At 45.2% G+C, this 23284-nt stretch overlaps 1 protein-coding gene and 1 pseudogene across 2 annotated transcripts in view; one reads left to right on the top strand and one right to left on the bottom strand.

The window, feature by feature from the left end:
* Positions 1–23284, top strand: part of LOC308620770 (centrosomal protein of 78 kDa-like) — a 1829729-nt pseudogene that overhangs the window by 1027330 nt on the left and 779115 nt on the right. The window lies entirely within an intron of this gene.
* LOC308620097 (forkhead-associated domain-containing protein 1-like) overlaps positions 1–23284 on the bottom strand; it is a gene marked incomplete at its 3' end in the record, with an annotated part of 105821 nt that overhangs the window by 66726 nt on the left and 15811 nt on the right. The window contains 2 exon segments of the mRNA XM_081239426.1: positions 3635–3905; positions 19538–19744. Coding sequence (XP_081095552.1) covers positions 3635–3905; positions 19538–19744 — 478 coding nt within the window.

Genomic DNA, 23284 nt, shown 5'->3' on the forward strand with positions numbered 1-23284 from the left:
AAGAATCCCCCAGCGAAGCCATTCCCAACTTCCTGACTCAGAGAAACTAGGAGATAATAAATGTTTACTGTTGTTTTAGGCCATTACATCCTGCAGTAATTTGTTATGCAACAATAAGTAGCAAATACAGGTTTGGGCACCAGGAGTGGTGCAAAATTTAACAAAAACCCTACAATGTGGAGTGGTTTGGGATGGAACAGTGGCCAGAAGCTGGAGGACTTTGGCCAAGAGTCTTTGAGAAAGCCTGAATAATCTTAGTAGAAGCCCGATGGCCTTTGAGGAGGCAGTGAGGGAAGGGTTCCAGGAAAGTGAGGAAAATGTTACTGGGGTTAAGGGATCCTTGTCAGGTGGTGGCAGAAGGGTTCCTAACACATTGCCTGTGGTCATGAGGAAGGTAGAAAATGTTTGTGATGAGGCTGAATGGTCTAGCTAGAGAGAGTCCCAGACAGAGTCTTGGAAGGTGCTGCCTGGTTACTTCTTGCTACTTATAGTGAAATGTGAGGGGGAGAGACAGTTAAAGGAAGGGCTGTTAAACCAGGGCAATGCTCTGGGCTTGAAAATTCCCTGCCTCTCCCGGTGGCAAATGAAATGTAAGAAACAGGTTCTGGGCAAAGATCAAATCAAGGGCACTCTCAAGAAAACACAGTCTAGAGAAGAAGCTGAGGGTGTGGTTGTAAAATCCTTTGTTAAGAATACAGATCCAGGGCAGTGTCCAGGAGAACCATTCGGTCAAAGAACTGGGCTTCTAAGAAGCTTCGGTCCTTTGTCAGTCTTTGCAGAAGTCCATGGTGGAAGGGCTTGGGTCCAAAAAAATCTGTGGGCGTGGGTTTTGCCTAATAGGATGAACCCCAATAAGAAGCACTGCCAACTCAGACTGACAGAGACCCACAAAAGTCAAAGAAGCGTCTGGACCCCCAAGCTTCTACAGGCAGGAAGCAGGCTATAAAACTATGCAGCCACATCCATGGGACACCTTTCATAGGGAAGGGAGGACGACTCAGAAGGCGGAACTCACGGACCAGGGGCAGAGCCAAGAGCCCTGGAAAGTCATTTCTGGACAAGCGTTGGACTGAAGCCCAATCAAGGAACTGCCGATATTTTCCCAGCTGGACTTCAGAACTGCTTTGGGTCAGGGACTCCTGTGTGTTTCCTGTTTTTCTTCTTTTGGAACAAGAGGAGTGTATGTAGCAGTTATGCTATGTCTGTCCCACCAATATATGCTGGGTGTGTGAGGGACAGACCCTTTGTTCAGAGGTCTTCAGATTTCTGGAAGTAGTACTTGATGAGCTGAATATAAGGTACTACACCCATGAGCCCCATCTGTACCTGGACTTGATTTAGACGAGATTCTGGAATTTGAGCCGATGCTGTTACTGGGGTGAGATTTTGGGGGGCCTCGGGAGAGAGGAGGAGGAGTGTGAATCATTGAGGACCCGAGGGCAGGCTGTGGTAGCCGGCCTCCAAGATGACTGCTGATAATCCCCGCCTCCTGGTCTTCAGGCCTGTGTGTAGTCTTCTCCCACACTGGAGGGTGACGCCCTGTGTAACCAGCAAGATATTGCAGCAATGACAGAGCATGACTTCTGAAGCTTAGTCACAAGAGATGTTGCCATTTCCATCTTGTCCTCCAGGATCACTTGCTCAGGAGGAGCAGCTGCCGTGTCCTGAGAACGCTCGAGCCACTCTCTGGGGAGGTCCATGTGGTGAGGAACCAGGGCCCCCTGCTGACAGCCATGTGAGCACGTCGTCTTTGAAGTGGATTCTCCGGCCCAGGTCAAGCCTTCAGATGACTGCAGCCTTACGAGGGACCCTGAGCCACAGCCGTCCTGCTAAGCTGCTGCCAAATTCCTGACCCACAGAAACCGTATAGATGATAACACATGTTTGATTTTTACTTTAGGCTGCTACGTTTGGGGAGAATTCGTTATGCAATCATGATAACTAATACACATTGTTTGTTCATTTTACATGAAGGAGACAAAAATGTTGAATTCTAGTTAATGGTATATGTGCTAAAGCATTTAGGGGGAGGACTACAGACGTGTGCTATTTATTTTGAAATGCATCCAAAAAATAAGATGGATTAATGCAGGACAAGAAGGATGGGTAGACAGAAATGTAATAAAGAGTACAGCAAAGTGTTAGCGGTAGAATTAGGAGGAGAGGTGTCTCTGTAAAATTCTTTTTGCTTTGCTGTATGTTTGAAAGTTTTCACATTAAAATGCTGGGGGGAAATGGCTCAGTAATTTCTTAACTTGGGTCGTAGGTACATGAGCATTCCTTAGATGATGATGATGATTATGTAAACTGCAGAGATACCTTTCATTTGCCCCTTAGTCTGTATATTTCAGAATAATAACTATTATTTGAATGGCTGAGGGAAGTGACTAGGTGAGTGGTCCTGAGTGAGACCAGGGAAGGGTGTGGAGGCATCGAGAGACCTGGGGATTCTGAGGGGTCTGGGGCTGGGACGCAGAAAACAGAGAATGGGACCTTCACACCAGTGGCCACAGAAGAAACCTGCAAATCATGCCAGGGACTAAGTCGAGCCAGCTACTCTGCCAGTAAGGCTGGCAAGGCCGAGAGGATGGTGACAGACAGGAAGTCTCCTGCCCAAATGCCATGAAGCCTTCTCGGGGGGAGGGGGGAGAAGGAAACCCTGATGGCTGTGTGTCCCCAAAGTGACCAGGCTGTGAGTGACAGTCACTGAGATAACCAGCCTTAAATTTGACTGAAAAGCGTTAGATTAGATTAGATTGAATACATAACCTCTGGAGAAGTAATTTTCTCCATAAGCCTCAGTCTCCTCTTACCTGTAAAATGGTAATAAAATATTTAAAAACCTCTTAAGGCAAGAGGGATTTCAGTCACCAATAAGTCTGTACATCTGAGTCGAAGTATATAAATTTAGATTCTGATACACATTCATATATATTCATATATACATACAAACACACACACACACACACACACACACACACACTCACTCACCACAGAGGTACTGACGTGTGCAGATGGGCAGAGCACAGACTTGGAGGAGTTTGTACCAAAAAGTTAACAGGGAGAATTCTGGTGATAAGGGTGACAGCTTATCTTTTACTGTTTTCTAACTTTCTGCTTATCCCAATTTTTTCACATTTGATTATGTTCTACTTCAGAACCAGAGAACATAAGCAAAAGCCAGAGGAAGACAAATATCATACCATATTGCTTATATGTGGAATCTAAAAAAAAGGTACAAATGAACTTATCTACAAAACAGAGATAGAGTTACAGATGTAGAAAATAAACTTATGGTTACCGGGAATAAGAGGGGGGAGGGATAAATTGGAAGAGAGGGATTGACATACACAATACTATACATAAAAGAGATAACTAAGAAGGACCTACTGGATAGCACAGGGAACTCTCCTCAATACTCTGTAATGGTCTATATGGGAAAAGAAGCTAAAAAAGAGTGGATACATGTATATGTTGAACAGATTCAGTGTGCTGCATACCTGAAACTAACACAACACCGTAAATCAACTGCACCTCAATAAAAATTTTAAAAAAAGGGGGAAAGCAGAAACTGAGACCCATCCTCCTAGCAAAAGCCCCTCCCCTAAGCCGCCAAGGAAGCGCCCATGAGTACCTCGCCTGATGATGGGAACGCTGTGGGCGGCTCTGTCCACCTTGAAGGAGAACATCTTCTTGCTGGCACTCATGGGCTGCCTGAGGGAGGCTGGTGGGACCATGGGGGGCTCGGGGGACCCCTGCGACCAGCTCCTCTGCACTGGCGCTGTCCAGATGCCCGGGTAGAAGGGGGTCTGTGGTGGTGAGGGTGACTGGTTCAGTTGCTGGGTGGCCCAAGGTGGCTGTGGCCTTGGCCAAGGTGCTGGGCCCCTCACCCATGGGAAGGAGACCTGCAGGGGCAGACAAGAGGGTCAGGGGAGGTTACGAGCAGCTGGCGTGGTCTTCACCTTTCTGTCCCGGCGACATAATTGCTGCCCTAGATTTCGGCGTATAAGTCACTTCTCCCAGGAAGCCCTCCCAGACTCCCCAAATTTGGGATTTTGGTCCCCACCATGGGTCACCTTGCACACTATCGCACCACCATTTATTGGGTGCAGCCTTCGTGCCAGGCACCCAGTCAAGAGATTCACATGCATTACCTCATTTAATACCCCTGATGCTCTGTGACGAGCCCGAGGCTGAGCAAGACCTAGTGACTTTCCCAGGATCACAGATTTGGCAGTGAGCGTCTGAGCTGGTACAACGCCACCTCTGAGCTCTGAGAGGCTGACAGCTTTTTGTCTACCTTGCTCAGCACCATATCCTCAGCTCCTAGAATAAACCCTTGGCTCATACACAGTAGGTCCTTAAATACTGGTTGAAAGAATGAATGAACACATCTCCGAGATTCAAGCCCAGCTCTCCAGGACACACACATCCACACTGTGTATCTCCCTGGCACTCCCATTCCACCTCTTCCCCGAAGCCGAGAGCTCTGGGGTGGCAGGCACTCCAACTGGCTCGCACCACAACTGGCTCATTAGCCTGTGATCCTCAACATCTGCCACATCTGATTCTTGCCAGACGCTCCATAAATATCTATCGAGGGAACCTTTTTTCATCTGATCAAGTGGAAGATGTCTGTAGCTACTTTCATTAGAGAGCACATCAAAATCCATCTATACCGGGAGAAGCAAATGCTGAGAGGTGCTGACACCTGGCTTTGTCTTGGTTAATGCTGTTGTGGCCGTCCCTCCCCGAGCCTAGTGGTTAAACCGTGACATCGTGAATGCTACCATTTACTGTAATTACTCACCGATTTCTTGCGATAGCCCTGAAGGGGAGGAGCTCTCCTTATTCCTAGCTTACAAATGAGGCTTGGAGAGGTTAAGGACTTCACCAAGCTCAGGTGGTGGTGGAGAGGGTGGTGGGACTGGGGTTCTGGAAAGCTCTTTCCCTCTCTGTCTCTCTCCCCCTTCTCTGCCCCGCCCCCAGTCTCTTGGCAGAAAAAAACACACTTTTCAAGGAAGAAGCTAAGTTCAAAGGTTTGCCGCCTGTGGAGGTCACGTTTCTCTTTCTGCAGACTGCAGACACGTAATGAGAAACAGGACAGAATGCTTCCGAAATAGGAGCACTGGCAGACAGAACTTCCTATAGCTCCAGCTGGATTGTATTCAAGAGGAAGGTTCTCCACTCACTCAGGTTCCCAAACCAGTCTTTTAGCTACAGTCTTTCCCAGCCAAGTCAAGAATCCGGTGAATTCCCCTGAAGACTTTTTTGGAGTCAGGGAGAACACTGTTTGGGAAAATCAAACTCCAATTGCCTGGTGACACCTGGCCCAGCATTTATGATGACACTGGCCCCGTTGAAACCTGTTTCAGGAACGGACTTGGCAGTGTTCCAGAACTCTGTTACCTTATATGAATATCCGAATTTCTCTCCACTGTGGGCACCTCGGTCTCCACCTAAGCTTTCTTCCTTTCTCTCCTTTCAGAAGCTGGGGTGTCCTGCTCCTGCCTTGCACTCACTTCTCCATCCATCCTATCCCTTCCCGTCCTCTCCTCTGGGGCTGTCTTGCCTCAATCATTCCTACAACCTTTCCTCATCGATTTAATAAAGATTTATCGAATGAAAGGGCTGAAGGTGGGAAGGGGGAAATTTGAATATGTTTTACCCCCGCCTGATAGAAAACAAATCTAGAGACCACGGGTAGCGTGGAGGAATTCCCTTTTGTGCTGGGATGCTCAGGTAGATGTGCCTCACTGCTCACTAACTGCCAGGGTGCTGAAGGGAGTGGTCATATCTCATGCCTCAATTGATCCACTGCCGTAGTGGACAGGCCGCAACCCACCTGGCTCTTCTGGAAATTCCAGGAATCTCCCTCCCAATCTGTCCGCCTATTGCTGTGGGTGGGGCTAAGCAATCAACCAGTCACACTCCCTGGACATACTGATTGGTTCAGTGGTGGGACAAGTGATCCAATCAGAGCCAAGGAGAACCAAGAAGACTTGGCTGGACACCAGGATCTGGAGTGACCTGGTGGGACATCAGAATGCAGCCAGCATGAGGGAGTGGAGCCCAGACATGGAGAGAGGGAAGCTGTTTATTTATTTTTCAAATTGTGGTAAATAACCTGCAACATAAAATTTATCATCTTAGCCATTTTAAAGTAAATAGTTCAGTGGTGTTAAGTATTTTCACATTTCTGTGAGATGGATCTCCAGAACTTTTTTGTCTTGCAAAACGTAAACTCTATTAACCATTAGACAACAACTCCCCATTCCCTCCGCCACCCAGCCCGTGGTGACCAACATTCTGTCTCTATGAATTGGACTACTCTAAGTACCAAGTACCTCAAATAAGTGAAATCATATGGTACTTGTCTTTTTGTGACTGGCATATTTCACTTAGCATAATGTCCTCAAGGTTCATCCATGTCAGAATTTCCTTCATTTTTAAGGCTAAACAATATTCCATCATACAGTTTAGAGTGTATTTTGTTTATCCATTAAGCGTCACGGACATTTGGATGGTTTCTACCTCTTGGCTATTGTAACTATGCTGCTGTGAACATGGTGGGGAAAATAAGGAAGCTGGTTTTGAGCCTTGGCTGGGGTGCTACCCTGAAGTGCTCCATCCCTGAGGCCGGCTAGAGCTGGTTTCTGTCGCTTGCAGCACACAGAGCCCGAACGATAGGGCCCCTATGGGGAAGGAGCCAAAGATGTGTAAATGCAGCAGAGACTCCAAGCTCTTCAGGTTTAAAAATTAAAAAATAAAGTGTTTTTTTTTTTCTCTGAAGCGTGTTGGTTGAGGGTAGCTTTAGTTGGATGGTTAAAGTGGGTTTTCTCTAGTTTGCCGGCTTGCTCTATCACAGGGAAGGTCAAGGTTTTCTCAGAAATTGCTGATGGTAACTACAGTGAAACAGGCAGGGAGAAAAGCAAACATAAGAAAAAGACTCACATTTAAAAGCCAGCTCTGGGCTGTACAGGAAGCATGGGGTCAATGTCAGTTATCAACAAGTCTGTTTTTATTATTTTTTTAGTTTAGATTTAATTTTATTTATTTTTGGCGGTGTTGGGTTTTCGTTGCTACGTGCAGGCTTTCTTTAGTTGCAGCGAGCAGGGGCTACTCCTCGTTGTGGTGCATGGGCTTCTCCTTGCAGTGGCTTCTCTTGTTTCGGAGTGTGGGCTCTAGGCACATGGGCTGCAGTAGCTGGGGCACATGGGCTCAGTAGTTGTGGCTCGTGGGCTCTAGAGCGCAGGCTCAGTAGTTGTGGTGCACGGGCTTAGTTACTCTGCAACATGTGGGATCTTCCCGGACCAGGGCTCGAACCCGTGTCCCCTGCATTGGCAGGTGGGTTCTTATCCACTGTGTCACCGGGGAAGTTCCCAAGTCTGTTTTTAGAAACTTTAGTTTAAAAATACACACTAATGCCTTTTCTCTTTCTTTGTGTCTGTTCTCTGACCATATGGTATGTTGCCATGGTTGGTTTTTTTGTTTTGTTTTTGAGATAGCATATGTGATACTCCTGATTTCTTTTCCATACTACCTTTAAAATAGCAGGTTGTCAACCACCTGGAGTAACCACGACCACATCCACGGCTGAATTTATATTAGCTTTAAAAAACACGGGTCAATGATTTACTCAAGAAGTCACTATCCATTTTCTTTCAAATCATCTACTTGTTCTTTGTGTTATTTCTCCAATATCTGCTTCTAACCCTGTAAAGAGTATAAGTTGAACGGGAGACCCTAAAAAAAATTCGAAGTAGTTTGCACATCGAGTGCCTACAGTACACATGAATTCTGCCAGGAAGCCCTGGAGCCTGCAGAGAAGGTGGAAACTTAGACCTTGCCCTTGGAGAGCTTGTTATGTGCTCTGCCATTTGTAAGTAATTGTGGACAATACAACGACTATGAGCCACTGTGTAGAGAAGCCACAGATGTGCCACAGACTGTGCTGGGCACTTAATGCATGTCATCTCATCTGATCTCCAGAATAATCTTGCAGGAGGCATTTTACACCTCATTGTGTGGATTAAGAAACTGAAGCTCAGAGAGGTTAAATGACTTGCCCAAGGTCTCACAGCCAGGAAGTGGTGACACAATTTGACTCCAATACCTGTGCTCTTAGGACTTCTAGGTTACTTGAAGTCATGATTTATTACCTACTTTTCATACTCACAAACGGATCTTAGATGATTGGTTAGTGAATGATAGGATATTTTCCGAGTTAAAAAAAGGAAATGAACATTAGATGGTGTGAAAAACCACAAGACATCACATGGGCTACTTAGAAATGGGATTTTCTAGGAACACTGACAACTGTTTTATGGAAGTGTTATTCATCTGGTACATGCCACGCCCTGGAAGCAGCTCAGAGGACCCCAGCCTCCATCCGGGAAGACCTGTGGTATGTTTACTGCTGTACCAGAGGAGTCCTGGGGTCAGCTGGTACCCGCCCACGAGAACCGATTGTTAAATGTCCAGGAATTTTGCCAACTGGTTGAGAAACACAGCCATTAATAAGAATTAACTTACATAAATTTACAATTAAATTATATCAGAAACAAAGGTGATACAAACTTAAAACTCACCCCTTCCTAATTATTTTACTCTATTTTATTATTACCTATGCTCTTGAGGTTATTTCACTCTACTATATGTGTCTGTTGGAAATGCTACACAGTGATGTGTTACCACACCTCTCTTTCCATCTCTGTATTCAGGGATGTGTCATTGGGAGCTTGAAATTGACCATGGAGGGCGTATTACACCATAGAAATCAGGAAATGCTATAAATCAGGGCTTGATTTTTAAAAATTTTATAAATAGGTTTAATAATGGTGGTTCCTGTAGAGTTTGATTTTGTTTGTTTGTTTGTTTTGTTGATTGCCTAGACTTAAGATGGTAATGGAGAAAATGTTAACAATGCAGATTATACAAAAGCATGTTGTGTCTTAGCCATTATGATATGAATAGAAAAAAAAATTGAGGAAACGTTCTTCGAGTATTTGAAAATTATTATCTGATGCAGCAACAAAGTCACTCATGTCACTGATGAACATGTAAAGTTCTAACGTCTTTCTTTTTTCACTTGTATTATTCATAAATCCAAAATATCCAAAAATACCCACGAGTGCTCAGGTTGGGAACTCTCTCATTCGTCAACTGCAATGAGAAATTGGCTATGGATACAAGAGTTCACCTAAAGTCAATGAAAGCATTCTGTGAGACTCAGCTGGCTATATAGAATTTACAAGAAAGAGTACTGTATATTTTGTTACATGGAAAGACTGTGCTACACATTCTTTATATCAGTAAACCTTATGCTATGCATCCATGTACTTTACTTTTCCCAGAGAGCTGGTCATTAAATATTTACCAGCCAATCGCTGGCTGTGCTGGCACCCAGCAGAGTGCCTGCTACTCATGGTAGGTGTTCGCTGACTGAGCTGAACAGTTGGCAAATATAGTGTAAATAAAAAGCACTTTGATTCTGGGGTTGGGATGGGGAAAATACATGATAAGCCTGGCACATCTTGTAACAGCAGAGAGTAAGGAAGTGCCCAAAATGAAAAGGTGGGGAGATGCTCAAGGACACAGCAACCAACCTGAAAGAGCTCCCAGTGGCCAAGGCTGGAAGAATTTGAGCGAAGTAATAGTTAATGAGTATTGGATTATAATTCAAAGTGTAAAATCAGTATACATGGGTCCATACTGACATAGATACATTAGTGAGTAAATACATAAAGGAGGGAGAAGAGACCGGCTTCCTTACAGAAGAATTTAACATACATAGATGTGGAGCTTAATTCCCACAGTATGGAAGGGCCTGGGGGGTAGGGGTGATGGTGGCGAGCAGGCACACTGACCGCAGCATGGAGGAGCCATGGACCTGGAAAGACAGAATGGAGACTAGAAAACATGGCCAGTAGAACTCAGAAGCCAGGAGAGGGGGCTACATGGTGCCAGGACAAATGGCCTTTATCTCAACAAGTCCCGGGATGTCACCGTAACTCAGAGACGGGTAATAATTCTATGTCCCCAAGAAAAGGGTAAATCATGTACGGGGTTTCAGTGTGAGAAATCAGGGTTATACATTTAGAACACAGAACCGCCAAGTTATACATTATTTTTAGGTTTTGGAACTTAAAAGAATTAAGTCCCTTTGAGCTGTTCAGAAAAGCCATTCGTTTGGGGTTTTCCCAGCTGTGTTAAAGGAGATCTGGCCCATCTAATTTTCCCATTTTCTTGTAAATCTTCAATCTTATGGTTTTTCCTTTCCTTTCAAGTTCTAATCAGCTTCCTGGTCAGTCCACAAAATGGGAAATAGAATCTAATGAGAAAACAGCCGGATTTTTGCAAATAGCTTTTGCTACCCCTAGACTTGGCCTGCTTCAATTCGGTCTTGCCAGATAGAGAGACGGAATGAATGAATGAATGAATGAATGATCATCAACTAAGTTCAGAGAAGGAGCAACGTGGTTCTGATTTGGTAACAAAGGGTGTGGTCTGCCAGAGGAAGCAGGACGCGGCCCGGTTCCTGGCCGGGTCCGGGTTCTGTCTCAGCAGGATGCTAAGGGTTCAGCCCGCGCTCCCGTCTCCACCTCCCCCGATGTCATCTGCATCGCCTGTAGACATCTGGTGACAACACAGCCTCAGGGGTCGTTTTGTGTGAGTTTCTGCTGCAGAGGCCGAGCCTGAGGCTGTCTGCTGCCCCGTGCCCTCCACTTCACTGGTCTTGGGAAATCGCCTTTAATATAAAACACCCAGCCTCAGGAGTTCTCATCACATCAGTAAGTCCCCACAGGACCTGTAAGAGCACAGGGTAGAGGAAATCCTATAAGGTCACGTAGGAGATGACAAAGCTTGACAAGAAACAGGTTTTGTTCTGAAGGGCACCATGCTCTCTGGTCATTCACTCCGTTGCTGGCTCCTCAACCCCCGGTACAGTAAAGCCACATCCTCCTCAAGAACGGGCCCTATTCAGAGGTCCCAGGAACATGGAAATGCCACCCTTCTTGGGGATGGACAACTAAGGCCCCGACTCTGAGCTTCTCATCACACCTGTTCACCACAGGAGAGAAATGAGCAACTCTGCTTCCTTGGAGACTGGCCTTGGACTTTTCCAATGGAAAAGTGGATTATTCGTCATTTTCCTCCCCCCACATCCCTAGTGGCAAATCCCGTTCGGAAGGCTCCACTTAGGCAATAGGAATGCTTCCTAATGTCATGGACATCTTCTTTGTTTTTGCCTCCCCCGCATCCATTTCTTCCATCTTTTGGATGGGCACCTTAATTTTTTTGCAGGGAAGACACCCTTTCCCTGACAATCCTGAGTCCATAGAATTCTGACCCTTCCACCCCAGGGGTGAGACCATAACCCAGGCCTGGCCAATCAGAGCATTCCTTGCCCCTGGCCTCAGTGATTGGTTCAGGGGAAGCCACGTGATCCAAGCCACTGTCAATGAAGATGCTGGCTCTTTCCCTGGAACGGCTACTTTGTAGGATGCTGGGGCTGCTGGTGGCTACTTTCCTACAGGTGAGGCAAGAGTCTGTCTGAGATTGGGAAGCTAACAGGGAAGAAAGAGTCAGATTCCTGACCATGATTTGGGCGCCTGGATCCAGCTGGGCCTAAGCTGCAGCTTTTGGCCTTTTCAGTTCCATGAGCTTTTTTTTTTTTTTTTTTTTTGCCTAGGCTAGTTTTAGTTGGTTTTCTGACACTTGCAAACAATCAAATTTCCTGGACAGTATGCTTATTGAGACTTTAGCATAAGCATCACTATGTACTCAGAGTGAAAGTTGTTTTAAAGGTTATGACATGCTCAAATAAAACCCACCAAACTGTCATCATGCACCAAATTTACCTTTAAACTTATAAAAGTAAAGCAGCATCTCCAGAGAAGAATGATTTAAGACCAAGGAATCAATCATAAGACAAGTAGTAAAACGCTGCTTAGAGAAACTTTGATAGATAAATAGTTCTCTAGCTACAGCAGGCTTCAGACTACAAATCCCAAATTTCTGCTTCAAAAGTGACTCAGGGAAGACATTCCATAGTTTTATTTATTTCGTTTTTTGGCCTCGCCGTGCACTTGTGGGATCTTAGTTACCTGACCAGAAATTGAACCCAGGCCCTCAGCAGTGAGAGCACTGAGTCCTAACCACTGGACCACCAGGGAATTCCCAACAGTCCACAGTTTTAAAAGAAAACTTTCCAGTTGAAGAAACAGGCAAAATTTGTAATATGCATCTGTTGTATATATAATATGTTAATGTCTAGTATATTTATCAGATCCATGTCAATGTAATTATATTATTACTATATTTGCAAATGCATATATATGTGTATGTATATTTAGAACCACATATTTCCAGCTCTTTTTTAAAGAGGTATTGAAAAGACTGTTCAAAGTTTAGTTTTCCAGCTTGTCTGTTTCTTCTTATTCCTCAGTAAACTTAAGCAATTAACCACCACATTTCCTGGCACACAGTAAGGCTCAATCTGAGTGAGTTCTTTCTCCCCAGCTCCCCCTGCTATTTTAAGTTCTTCTTTTAGAAACCAAGTCAAATGAAAGAGGCAGTACTGCATAATGTTACAAGCAGAGGCTGGCAAACGTTTTCTGTAGAGCCAGACAGTAAGCATTTCCAGCCCTGTGGGCCATAGGATCTGCCCAGCTTACTCTGCCGTTGTAGCCGACAACACAGGCAATACTGAAATGAATGGGACGGCTGTGTTCCCAGGAAACTTTACAAAAGCAGGCGATGGCCCGCATTGGCCCTGGGCCATAACGTGCCGACCTCGGGTTAAGACCTTGGGATCCGGCGTCACACAGACTCTGGTCCGGCTCCCGGCTCTGCTCCTTCTCTGGGACCCTGACGAGTGTGTCATTTCTGTGCCTTGTCTGTAAGACATAGGGATACTAACAGCCATTTCTTAGTCTGTGAGAAGTGGGTGAGATAGTGCACGTGAAATGCTGGGAACACGTCCTGATCCATAATAAATGAGCATAAAACATTAGCCATCAGGTATGATCACCATCGTCAAAAAAGAAGAAGAAAGGGGGCAACTGAATTTGTCCAGGAACGGCAGCAATATCCCTGGTAAAGAGTTAGTGGATGGACTTCCCTGGGGACGCAGTGGTTAAGAATCCGCCTGCCAATGCAGGGGACAGGGATTCGAGCCCTGGTCCAGGAAGATCCCACATGCCGCGGAGCAACTAAGCCCATGGGCCACAACTACTGAGCCTGTGCTCTAGAGCCCGCGAGCCACAACAACTGAGCCCGCATGCCACAACTACTGAAGCGCATGCAACTAGAGCCCATGCTCCGCAACAAGAGAGGCCACCGCAATGAGAAACCCGCGCACTGCAATGAAGGGTAGCCCCCGCTCGCCGCAACTAGAGAAAGACCGCGCGCATCAATGAAGACCCAACACAGCCAAAAATAAATAAATAAAATAAATAAAATAATTAAAGAAAAAAAGTTAGTGGAGCCAGGGACTTCCCTGGCCGTCCAGTGGTTAAGACTCCACGCTTCCAATGCAGGGGGTGCAGGTTTGATCCCCGGTTGAGGAACTAAGATCCTGCATTGGTGTAGCCAAAAAAAAAGTTAGTGGAGCCAAACAAGCAAGGAAGCCAGATAACTGAAAATGCATTTTCTTCTATTATCAGTGGCTTTCATTTTTACCCACATAATGAATCATCCCCTGTCAGCGTGTGAAATTGCAGGTTGGACTGGGAATTCCAAGACCTTCCTTAACCGCTGGGCAGTGAAGGACCTGCCTGGGCTCTCACAGCCCCACGATGCTTCGTGCTATTAGGAAAAGCCTCCAAGGGACTCAGGAGAGCTGGCTTTTAATCCTGGCTCTGGATCTATATGACTGATGCCTAACCTTGGGGAAGTCACTGAAACTCTCTGAGCCTCAGTTTATGCCATGATAGGGGTGGTCCCAGGGACCTCTATAAAAACAACTGAAGGGGGAAAGGGGACCTGGGATTAATGAGTAGCTCCTTGGCAGAAATTGGAAATGGAAGCTCAGAAAGGTAAAGTCAGTTGCAGCTGGCATTTCAACTTGGGTCCATCCAACTCCAAAGCCCTTGCTTTCTGGATTGTGTTCTGCAGAGCTTCCCCATTAAAGCAGCAAGGAATATTGGCCGACAGAGGGCGCTCTTCTCGCAAGACAGGACGTCATGACATTGCAGGGACAGAAGACAGTATCCAGGAGCCACGTGAGAGAGTCTGGCTGGAATGGGAACAGGGCAGAGCAGGCTACAGGGAAGGCCAGACACAGGCAGTCATGGGGATGGGGCTGCCGACAAGGAGCTGTCAACCCCCTCATGGAACAACTCGGCACGTCATTTGTGGCGCCTGGCTTCCTTTTTCATTCTGGCCATTTCCATCAGTTTTGCCGTATTTCAGAACAGAGAAAGACATGATGGATACATATGGGTGACGTGGGTTTCCTTACTCAGCTGCCTTGTAAGAACGGCGCCACTGTGACTAGCACAGCTTGTTTCCACACCTCCTTTCCCAGAGCTCAGAAAGCACGAGTAAAGGCAACAACCAACAAAACCCACAACACGGCGGCACACCTGACTCTGGGACTTCAATTTCCCACGCCTGGTGCCAAGACTCTATGGGATTAATCAACGGTTGCTTCAGGGCATTGCAGATGGCCCTGCGGGTTATGTCCTGCACAGTTTCAGTGGGCGCCATCCACATGGACTACGTTGTGAATGGTGACCCTGGAGTTGTGCAATATGGCAGCCCTAGGTTATACTTTGATGAGAGAGCTATAATTTACACAGTATGGTCCTGGGGGCTTCCCTGGTGGCGCAGTGGTTGAGAGTCCACCTGCTGATGCAGGGGACACGGGTTTGGGCCCCGGTCCGGGAAGATCCCACATGCCGCAGAGCGGCTGGGCCTGTGAGCCATGGCCGCTGAGCCTGCACGTCCGGAGCCTGTGCTCTGCAACGGGAGAGGCCACAACAGTGAGAGGCCCGCGACCACAAAAAAAAAAAAAAAAAAGGATGGTCCTGCGCACAACCTGGCTGCCAATGCACTTTGTCAAACAAGAGTTTTTCTTTATATTTTTCCATCTTGTATGTTATTCTATGGGTAATTTATCTGCAAATGTATTTATCTGCTAGCGGGGGCAGGTCTTGGGAGGTTTCCCTGTCCATAAGGACACTTACAAAGGAGGCATCTTGGCTGCTCCATGCTGGTTTGCTTGACTCTAAAGCTGAGGGTTATCATGTGCTTATTAGGTGCCAGACGCTGGACTAAGCAATTTACGCACTTTGCCCACTTAATACCACAGTCACTCAAGGTGGTAGGAACTATTGTTACAGGAGTGGGGACCGAGGCCCTGAGAGGTAGATGATTTGGGCATGTCCAGTATAAAAGCCGGTCAAGAGCAGGGCTGGGATGGCGCTGGAGTCAGCCTGACCTCAGGGCACGTGCTCTAACCACTGAGACATCTGCAAACACATCTGGATTCCTAACCGCCCGCACCTCCCCCGCCTCCCCCAATAAAATGCCGTCACACCCCCCTCTATTGGTTAGGGTCACCACAAAGCCTGAAATAAATGCTTTCATTTGGGAACTCTTTGTCGGGAGAAGAACAGTTCTCATCATACTGAATCTGTATGATATCAGGGCAGTCCTCCGTGGAAACTCCATCCAAGGAGGAAACACAGCGCCCTCACCAGGGACCCCAAAATCAATTGGAAACAAGAATAGGCCGGAAGCAAGACGGCCACGAATTTTTTAGAAAAACTGGGCTTCAAAATATTTGATGAGAGATGCTCTTCAATACCTCCCCCTTTTTCCCCTCTTCCTTTCTCTTCTTTTAAACAGCCAGCAGGTTGGGGTCATCAGGAAGTGGAATTTGTAGGAAGGTGTCAGTCAGTCCACAGGCCGCCCTCACACAGATGCTGCAAAGGACCCCTCCATGAGTATGAGCATCATGGATGGAAGCTTCTCAAGCTGGGGACGCCCCGACAGAGAGCACTTTTGAGAAGATGGGGCTGTGGAGAGTCCTGCAAAGTGCCCTGGGCACAGGCCAGGGGAACACTTGTGCAGTTGCCTGCAGTCAACCGAGGAATGAAACAAGGTGCAAGTGCGTGTAGGAATAAGAATTGAAAAAATCCGTGTATATTCGAGTGACCGTGAGAGTATGCTTTCCTCGGTGTGAAAACCAGTCAAGGCTACTGCTCCAGCTAGCATCAGACTAAATGGTTTTCTCCCCTCCTTTTTCCGCAAGTGGGGATAGTGTTTAATTTGCACTGACTAGCTGTGTGGCCCTGGGGAAATTACTTAACCTCTCTGAGTTTCGGATTCCTTTTCTGTAAAATGGGGATCATGGGAGAACCCATCTCATAGGTTGCTATGAACGTGAAATAAGGGAGAGCAGGTGAATTGCTTAGCACAGTGCTGTTCACGTCAGTGATTCCTCCTGCTGCTCTCCTGGTTTCTCTTCTTACAAAACATCTTCTTCCGTCTTATCTACTCAAGGTTAGAGGTCGTCATCACTTTTTCCCACAATTATATAAGAAGCACCTTGTAAAATAAAGTCCCCATTCCATAGATGTACACCCGTGTGCATAACAAACTTACTCAAAATGACCAAAAGGTGGAAGCAACCCAAGTGGCCATGGATGGATGAACAGGTAAACAAAATGTGGTGAATCCATACAATGAAATATTCAACTGGAATGAACCATGAGGATATCATACTAAGTGAAATAAGATGGTCACAAAAGGACAAACAATGTAAGATTCCATTTATATGCGGAACCTAGAATAGTCCAATTCACAGACACAGAAAGCATGGTGGGAGGGGAGGAAGGAAGCAGGGGGTTTGATGTGATGGGCATAGAGTTTCAGTTTGGGAAGATGAACAAAGTTCTGAAGATGGATGGGGGTGATGGCTGCACAACAGTGTGAATAGATTTAATGCCACTGTGAACTGTACACTGAAACATGGTTAAGATGGTAAATTTTATGTGTATTTTACCATAATTTTGAAAATTAAAAGTTAAAAACAAACCCCAAAATGAAATACCTCCAAGGTTTCTCCAAGGTTTGGGGTGATAGAAATGGAGGAAAATGTTCTGAGAGCAGGTTGTGGTGACGGCTGCACAACTCCATCAATATATTCAAATTGATTGAATTGGACACTTCAAATGGGTGAAGTTTCTGTTATGTAAATTGTACTTCAGTGAAGCTGTTAAGAGCAAGCAAGCAAACAAACACATGCTGTGATCCGGAGGAAACTTTGGAGGATGAAGGAGCTGTTCACTGTCTTGATTGTGGCTATGGCTTCACAGGTGTACCCATATGTAAAAGCCCATCCACTTACAGACTTTAAACATGTGCTGTTTATTGCATGTCAATTATATCTTAATAAAGCTGTGTTTTAAAAAGGCAGAAGAGTATTCCATATATAACGAACTCCTTAGAATATATTAAACTCCTTAGAATATATTAAACAATATAATTTATTAAACAATGCCCCCTTTGGATGGAAATTTAGGTTTCAAATTTTATGCCCCTATAAATAATATTTCAATAAATATCTGTGTAGGAAAAAAGAAGAAAAAAATGCAGATATTGTTTGCTGCTCCCCCTCTTCTTCTCCCCACGGGCAAGCCACAACGTCAGAATTTCCCAGGGAGGGGGCCTGGGAACCTGTAATTTGACTGAACATTCCTGAAAAATTCTTGGAATCAGACATGTTGGGGCACATTGAATCAAACTTCATGAACTTGGATTTTCAGGCTTGGGAGTGTGAAATCCCCTTTTCTTTGATCCCTAAAAAATTCTGTAAGTGTTCCATACAAATGATTCTAAATTTCGGTTTCCCTCCTATTGGCGGTGCATCAGAATCATCAGGGAGCTTGTGAGAATGCATATTCCCAGGCCCTACTCCCAGGGAGGATGTGTATGGTTGCCAGATTTCGCATAAATAAAGAAATGAATAAATCAATATATAATAAACTATAGGGTGTCCGTTAAATCTGAATTTCAGATAAACACCAAATAATTTTTTTACCATAAGTGGTTCCTTGCAATAGTTGGGCCACACCTGTACATAACAATTATTTGTTGCTTATCTGAAATTCAGATTTAACTGGGTGTCCTGTATTTCATCTGGGAATCCTAAGTATGAGTCCTCAGGCCTGGGGTGAAGCCCAGATCTGCACTGTTGGTCTGCTCCCCACGTGCTTCTGACGAGGGGGATCCTTAGAACCCATGTTGAGAACCCCTGATCAGGTCAACACCTTCTGGGTCAGGAGCCCCTCCTCAGGGAGGCCAGTGGATCCCAGTGCATCCCACAAGTGAGCACACTTTAATGTTGGTCCAAGGAGGAAAAGGGGGCTGAGAAGCAGCAGAAGAAAACTGCCCCAGATTTTCAAAGCCAAACGTGGTGGATGCGGTGTCACGGGCCCTGCAGCCTGAGGGACGGTGCTCATCTTCTCTGAGTGAGTATTTAGGGCTGCCTAGGGGGCCCACACCCAGGATTCTGTCTAGATTCTCTAAACTTTATTTATTTATACCCAGCCTCGTCCCAGAAAGGACTTTAAGCCTCGGAGGTCTCAGTCCATGCAGTGTTCTTGGTGCTGGCGAGTGAGGTTAACACACTATCTCTGTGGGACACACACGACAGGTATTAATTGTGTGCTCACCACGAATGGGCATTATTCTGGGAGTTTTACAATGATAACCATCTCATTTAGCCCTCGAGATAAGCCTGCCAGGTCATTGCTGTCGTTGGCCCCATTTTGTAGATGAGGATACCGAGGTTCCGAGGGGTCCAATGGCTTGTGCAAGAGAGCACCGTGTAGGCCAGTGGCAGAGCTGGGGTTCTGACCCAGGACTGTGTTGCTAACCAGCCCCCATCCTGCCTCCCTACTGAACCAGATACTTCTTGTGACTGAGCTTTGCTGGGTGAATTTTGGCTTACGTTCAGCTTAACCTGGGGCCATACTTTAGGTCCTGATCCCGGGAACATTTCTGATCCGGTGTGATAACAGCTGGCAGGCCTTGAGCGTCTACTCTGGCCAGAGACTTTGACTTTTTATACATAGATACTCTCTCAACGCCTTGCACCGCTGAGAAGACCCAGACCCAGGCATACAGAGAAGCCTGGCCGAGGTCACAAAGCTAGGAAGTTGCAGAGCACTGATCTGCCTAAAAAGGAAACATCCATCTCTGCATCTTCAAAAGCACACACTTGCTTTCCACCTCCCCTCGCCAAGCTTCACTTTTCAGGAAAACGCTCTCGCTCCGGGCTGGTCGCTAGGCAACCCTTGCATGTAATTCCACGAAATGCCCAGAAGAGGGCGCGAGGACTCGCTCTCCCCGGGCACCCACGCGATGGGGCTGAACTTCGCAGAATCTCGAAAGCAAGAGTGACGCGCTCCAGACGAACTCCACCTGTGGCCGTACCCGAGCCCTAGGCTGCACGGAAGGTGACACAACACGGCACCTCTGCACCCCACCCCACCCCACCCCCGCAGGGGCCTGGACTCACCGAGGCTGGGTTTTCGATGACCAGTTCGTAGGTCAGCCCTCTGGACCCAAACCTCAGGATGTCTCCGGGTAGGAGCTTCACAGCCACGTTCTGAATGTGGCACTCATTGACGAACGTGCCGTTGCAGGAATTGAAGTCGTGGAGAACAAAGCTGCTTTCGGCCTCATTATATTCAATGAGTGCGTGATGGTTGTCGACGTCTGCAGACTGAAATGCAGAAGGGGGACAGTCAGAGCCAGCAATAACAGGAATAACAAGGAATAACTAGTGCCACTGACACTGGGGGCCCCAATGTGCTAACCACTTCATCTGGCTGGACAGTCACTGCAATCCTCATTTTAAGAGGAGGATGCTGAGGGTCAGAGAGGTTAAGTGACTTGCCTAAGGCCACACAGCTAGTGAGTGGAGGGTCCCCAGACCCTGACAGCAGACCCAGACTAGATGCCCAGTTTTGGAGTAGGGCGTCAGGCAACACAGAGGCAAGAGGGAACTCGGGGGGAATTGGCCAGGAATTGGCCACTTGATAGTTCTCTGATCCCATGCAAGGATCCTTTTGGTTGTCCCGAGTGGCAAGACAGCAGAAATGGCCCAACACAAACCAGAAAGGTCAGTTGGCAAGTGACAACTGTCCATTTACTGCAAGTGTTAAAGTTCAGGGGAGGTTTTGTAATAATTGTTGTTTGTTCTATTCATTTTTAAAATAACATGTTTTTTGTAATAATGCAGAAAATGAGAACTAGAGAAAAACACAAAGAAGACATTAAAATCACTTAGACTCCCGTCCCCCAGAGGCAGGCACCGAGAACACGGTGGTTCACATCCTTCCAGTCTTTTCTCTATGCTTACAATCTTTTTAAAAAGTTTAAACACAATTGAGCTCACACCACAAAACATAGTTTTATAACTACCTTTTAAAAGCCTTGGTGTATAATGAAGGTTTCTCCCATGTGATTAATTATTACTGTTGCTTCTTAAAGCTAATCAGAATTTATCTAACCAAAGATGATCTATTTTTCAATAGGGGCCCTGGTGTGACCCCATTTCCCACAAAAGAGAGAGACCCCAGACAGTGAATTGTCAGTGGCGTCAGAAACCTCCTGTGTAACCACTTTAATAAGAAGAATGAGCAAACCTCGGCACCAACGAGGAAATATCACATCTCCCCTGGCGCCGGCGCCCTGGACTATGGGCTGCAGGGCACGTGCGAAGTCTTCTGTCTTCTCAGGACACTGCCTATGAGCCATCCGCTCCAGCCTGAGACTTTGCAATTATTTTCTAAGTCACTCTTCTCAGACTGCCTCATCCAACTTTCATAGAGAGTACTTGGACTTAGAAATCTATACTAACGTCCCACAGTATAATTATAACCAATAGCTTTTATTAATAATAGCTTAAAGTATATGAATAGATAATAATATAACTGCATATATTAGTAGAATATATTAATGACACATTATGTGTAATTACACAAATGCCAGGAAATTTGCTAAGTGCTTTACTGCATTATCCCGTTTCATCTTCACAATAATTCAAAGGGATACTTCCTCATTTCAAAGAAATTTAATTTTTTATTGAAGTCTAGTTGATTTACAATGTTGTGTTAGTTTCAGGTGTACAGCAAAGTAATTCACTTATACATATATATAATATCTATTCTTTTTCAGATTCTTTTCCATCACAGGTTACTGCAAGATATTGAATATAGTTCCCTGTGCTATACAGTAGGTCCGATAGTTACTCATTTTTTAGATGAGGAAACTGAGGCTTAGAACGATTAAGTGTGCCCACAGTCAGCCACTTTGACTCGCTTGGCTTGTTCCCAGGTTTGCCTGATTCAAATGACTGTGCCTTTACCCACTTTTCAAATTCCTACCAAACACTTTGGCACTTAAAATACTGAAACACAAGAAGAAAGCAGGAGTAGCTCTATTAATTTCAGGCAGAGCCAACTTCAGAGGAAGGAATGTTAGCAGGGATAAAGAGAGGCGATACATAGTGATAAAGGGGTGGATTCTCCAAGCAGACATAACAGTCCTTCATTGTATGTACCCAACAATAGAGCATCAACGTATGGAAGGCAAAAACTGATAGGACTGCAAGGAGAAGCAGGTGAATCCATCATGGTAGCTGGAGACCTCAACAGCCCTCTGTCAGTGACGGGCAGACCCACCAGGCAGAAAATTAGTAAGAATGAAGTTGAACTGAACAGCACTACCATCATCTGGATCTAACTGGCAACCACACAGCTTCATCCCACAGCAACAAAACACACATCCTTCTCAAACTCCCATGGAACATTCACCAAGCAGACCACATTTCAGGCCACGAAATATACCTCAACAAATGTAAAAGAATGGAAATTATGCAAAGTACGTTTTCAGAACACAATGGAATTAGGCTAGAAACCAATACCAGAAAGACAGCTGGAAAATACCCAAATATTTGGAGATTAAACAACACACCTCTAAATAACAGATGGGTCAAGGAGGAAGTCTCATGGGAAATAAAAATTTATCTTGAGCTAAATGAAAATGAAAATACAACCTATGAAAATTTGCAAGATGCAGTGAAAGCAGTGCTTGGAGGGAAGTTTATGGCATTGAAGGCATACATTTGAAAAGATCTAAGCTTCCACCTTATGAAACTAGAGAAAGAAGAGCAATATAAGCCTACCACAAGCACAAGACAAGAAGCAATGAATGAAATAAAAAGCAGGAAAACAAGAGAGAAAAGTCAGCAAAATAAAGAGCTGTTTTTTTTTTTTTTTGTAAACATCAATAAAATTGACAAACCTCTAGCAGGATAACCAAGAAAAAAACAGAGAAGATACAAATTAGTAAAATCAGAAATGAAAGTGATGGCATCACTACTGATCTCATGGACACTGAAGGGATAATAAAGGAATATTATGAATAATTCTATGCCCACAGATTTTATAAGTTAATGAAGTGGACCATTTCCTTGAAAGACACAATCTACTGAAACTCACACAAGGAGAAATAAATACTCTGAATAGACTCATATCTAGTAAAGAATTTGAATCAATAATGAATAACCTTCCAAAATGGAAAGCACCAGGCCTGGATGGGTTCACTGGTCAATTCTATCAAACATTAAGGAAAGAATGATACCAGTTCTCAATAATCTCTTCCAGAAAATAGAGGAGGAGAGAATACTTCCCAGCTCATTCTGTGAGGCCAAACTTATTCTAATAGCAAAACCAGATAAAGATATTACAAAACAGGAAAATTGCAGACCAATACCTCTCATGAACATAGATGCAAAATCTTCAACAAAATATTAGCAAATTGAATCCAGTGATGTATAAAAAGAGTTCTACACCACAGTCAAGTGGGATTTATTCCAGGTATGCAAGGCTGGTTCAACATTTGGAAATCAATTAATGTAATCCATCATATCAACAGCGTAGAGAAGAGAAATCGCATTATCCTAACAGTAGATGCAAAAAGAGAATTTGACAAAATTAAACACCCATGCATGATAAACTAACAAACCACCAAACCACCACAACAACTCTTGGCAAATTAGGGATGGAGGGGAACTTCCTCAACCTGATAAAGTACATCTATAAAAACCCTAAAGCTAACATCATATTTAATGGTGAGAAACTAGAAACTTTCCAATTAAGATCAGGAATAAGGTGAAGATGTCCCCTTTCACTACTCATTTTCAACATTGTACTGTATGTGCTAGCTAATGTAACAAGGCAAGAAAAGAGAATAAAAG

Source organism: Mesoplodon bidens, assembly GCF_964165515.1.
Source record: "Mesoplodon bidens genome assembly, chromosome: 7".
NCBI lineage: Eukaryota > Metazoa > Chordata > Mammalia > Artiodactyla > Ziphiidae > Mesoplodon > Mesoplodon bidens.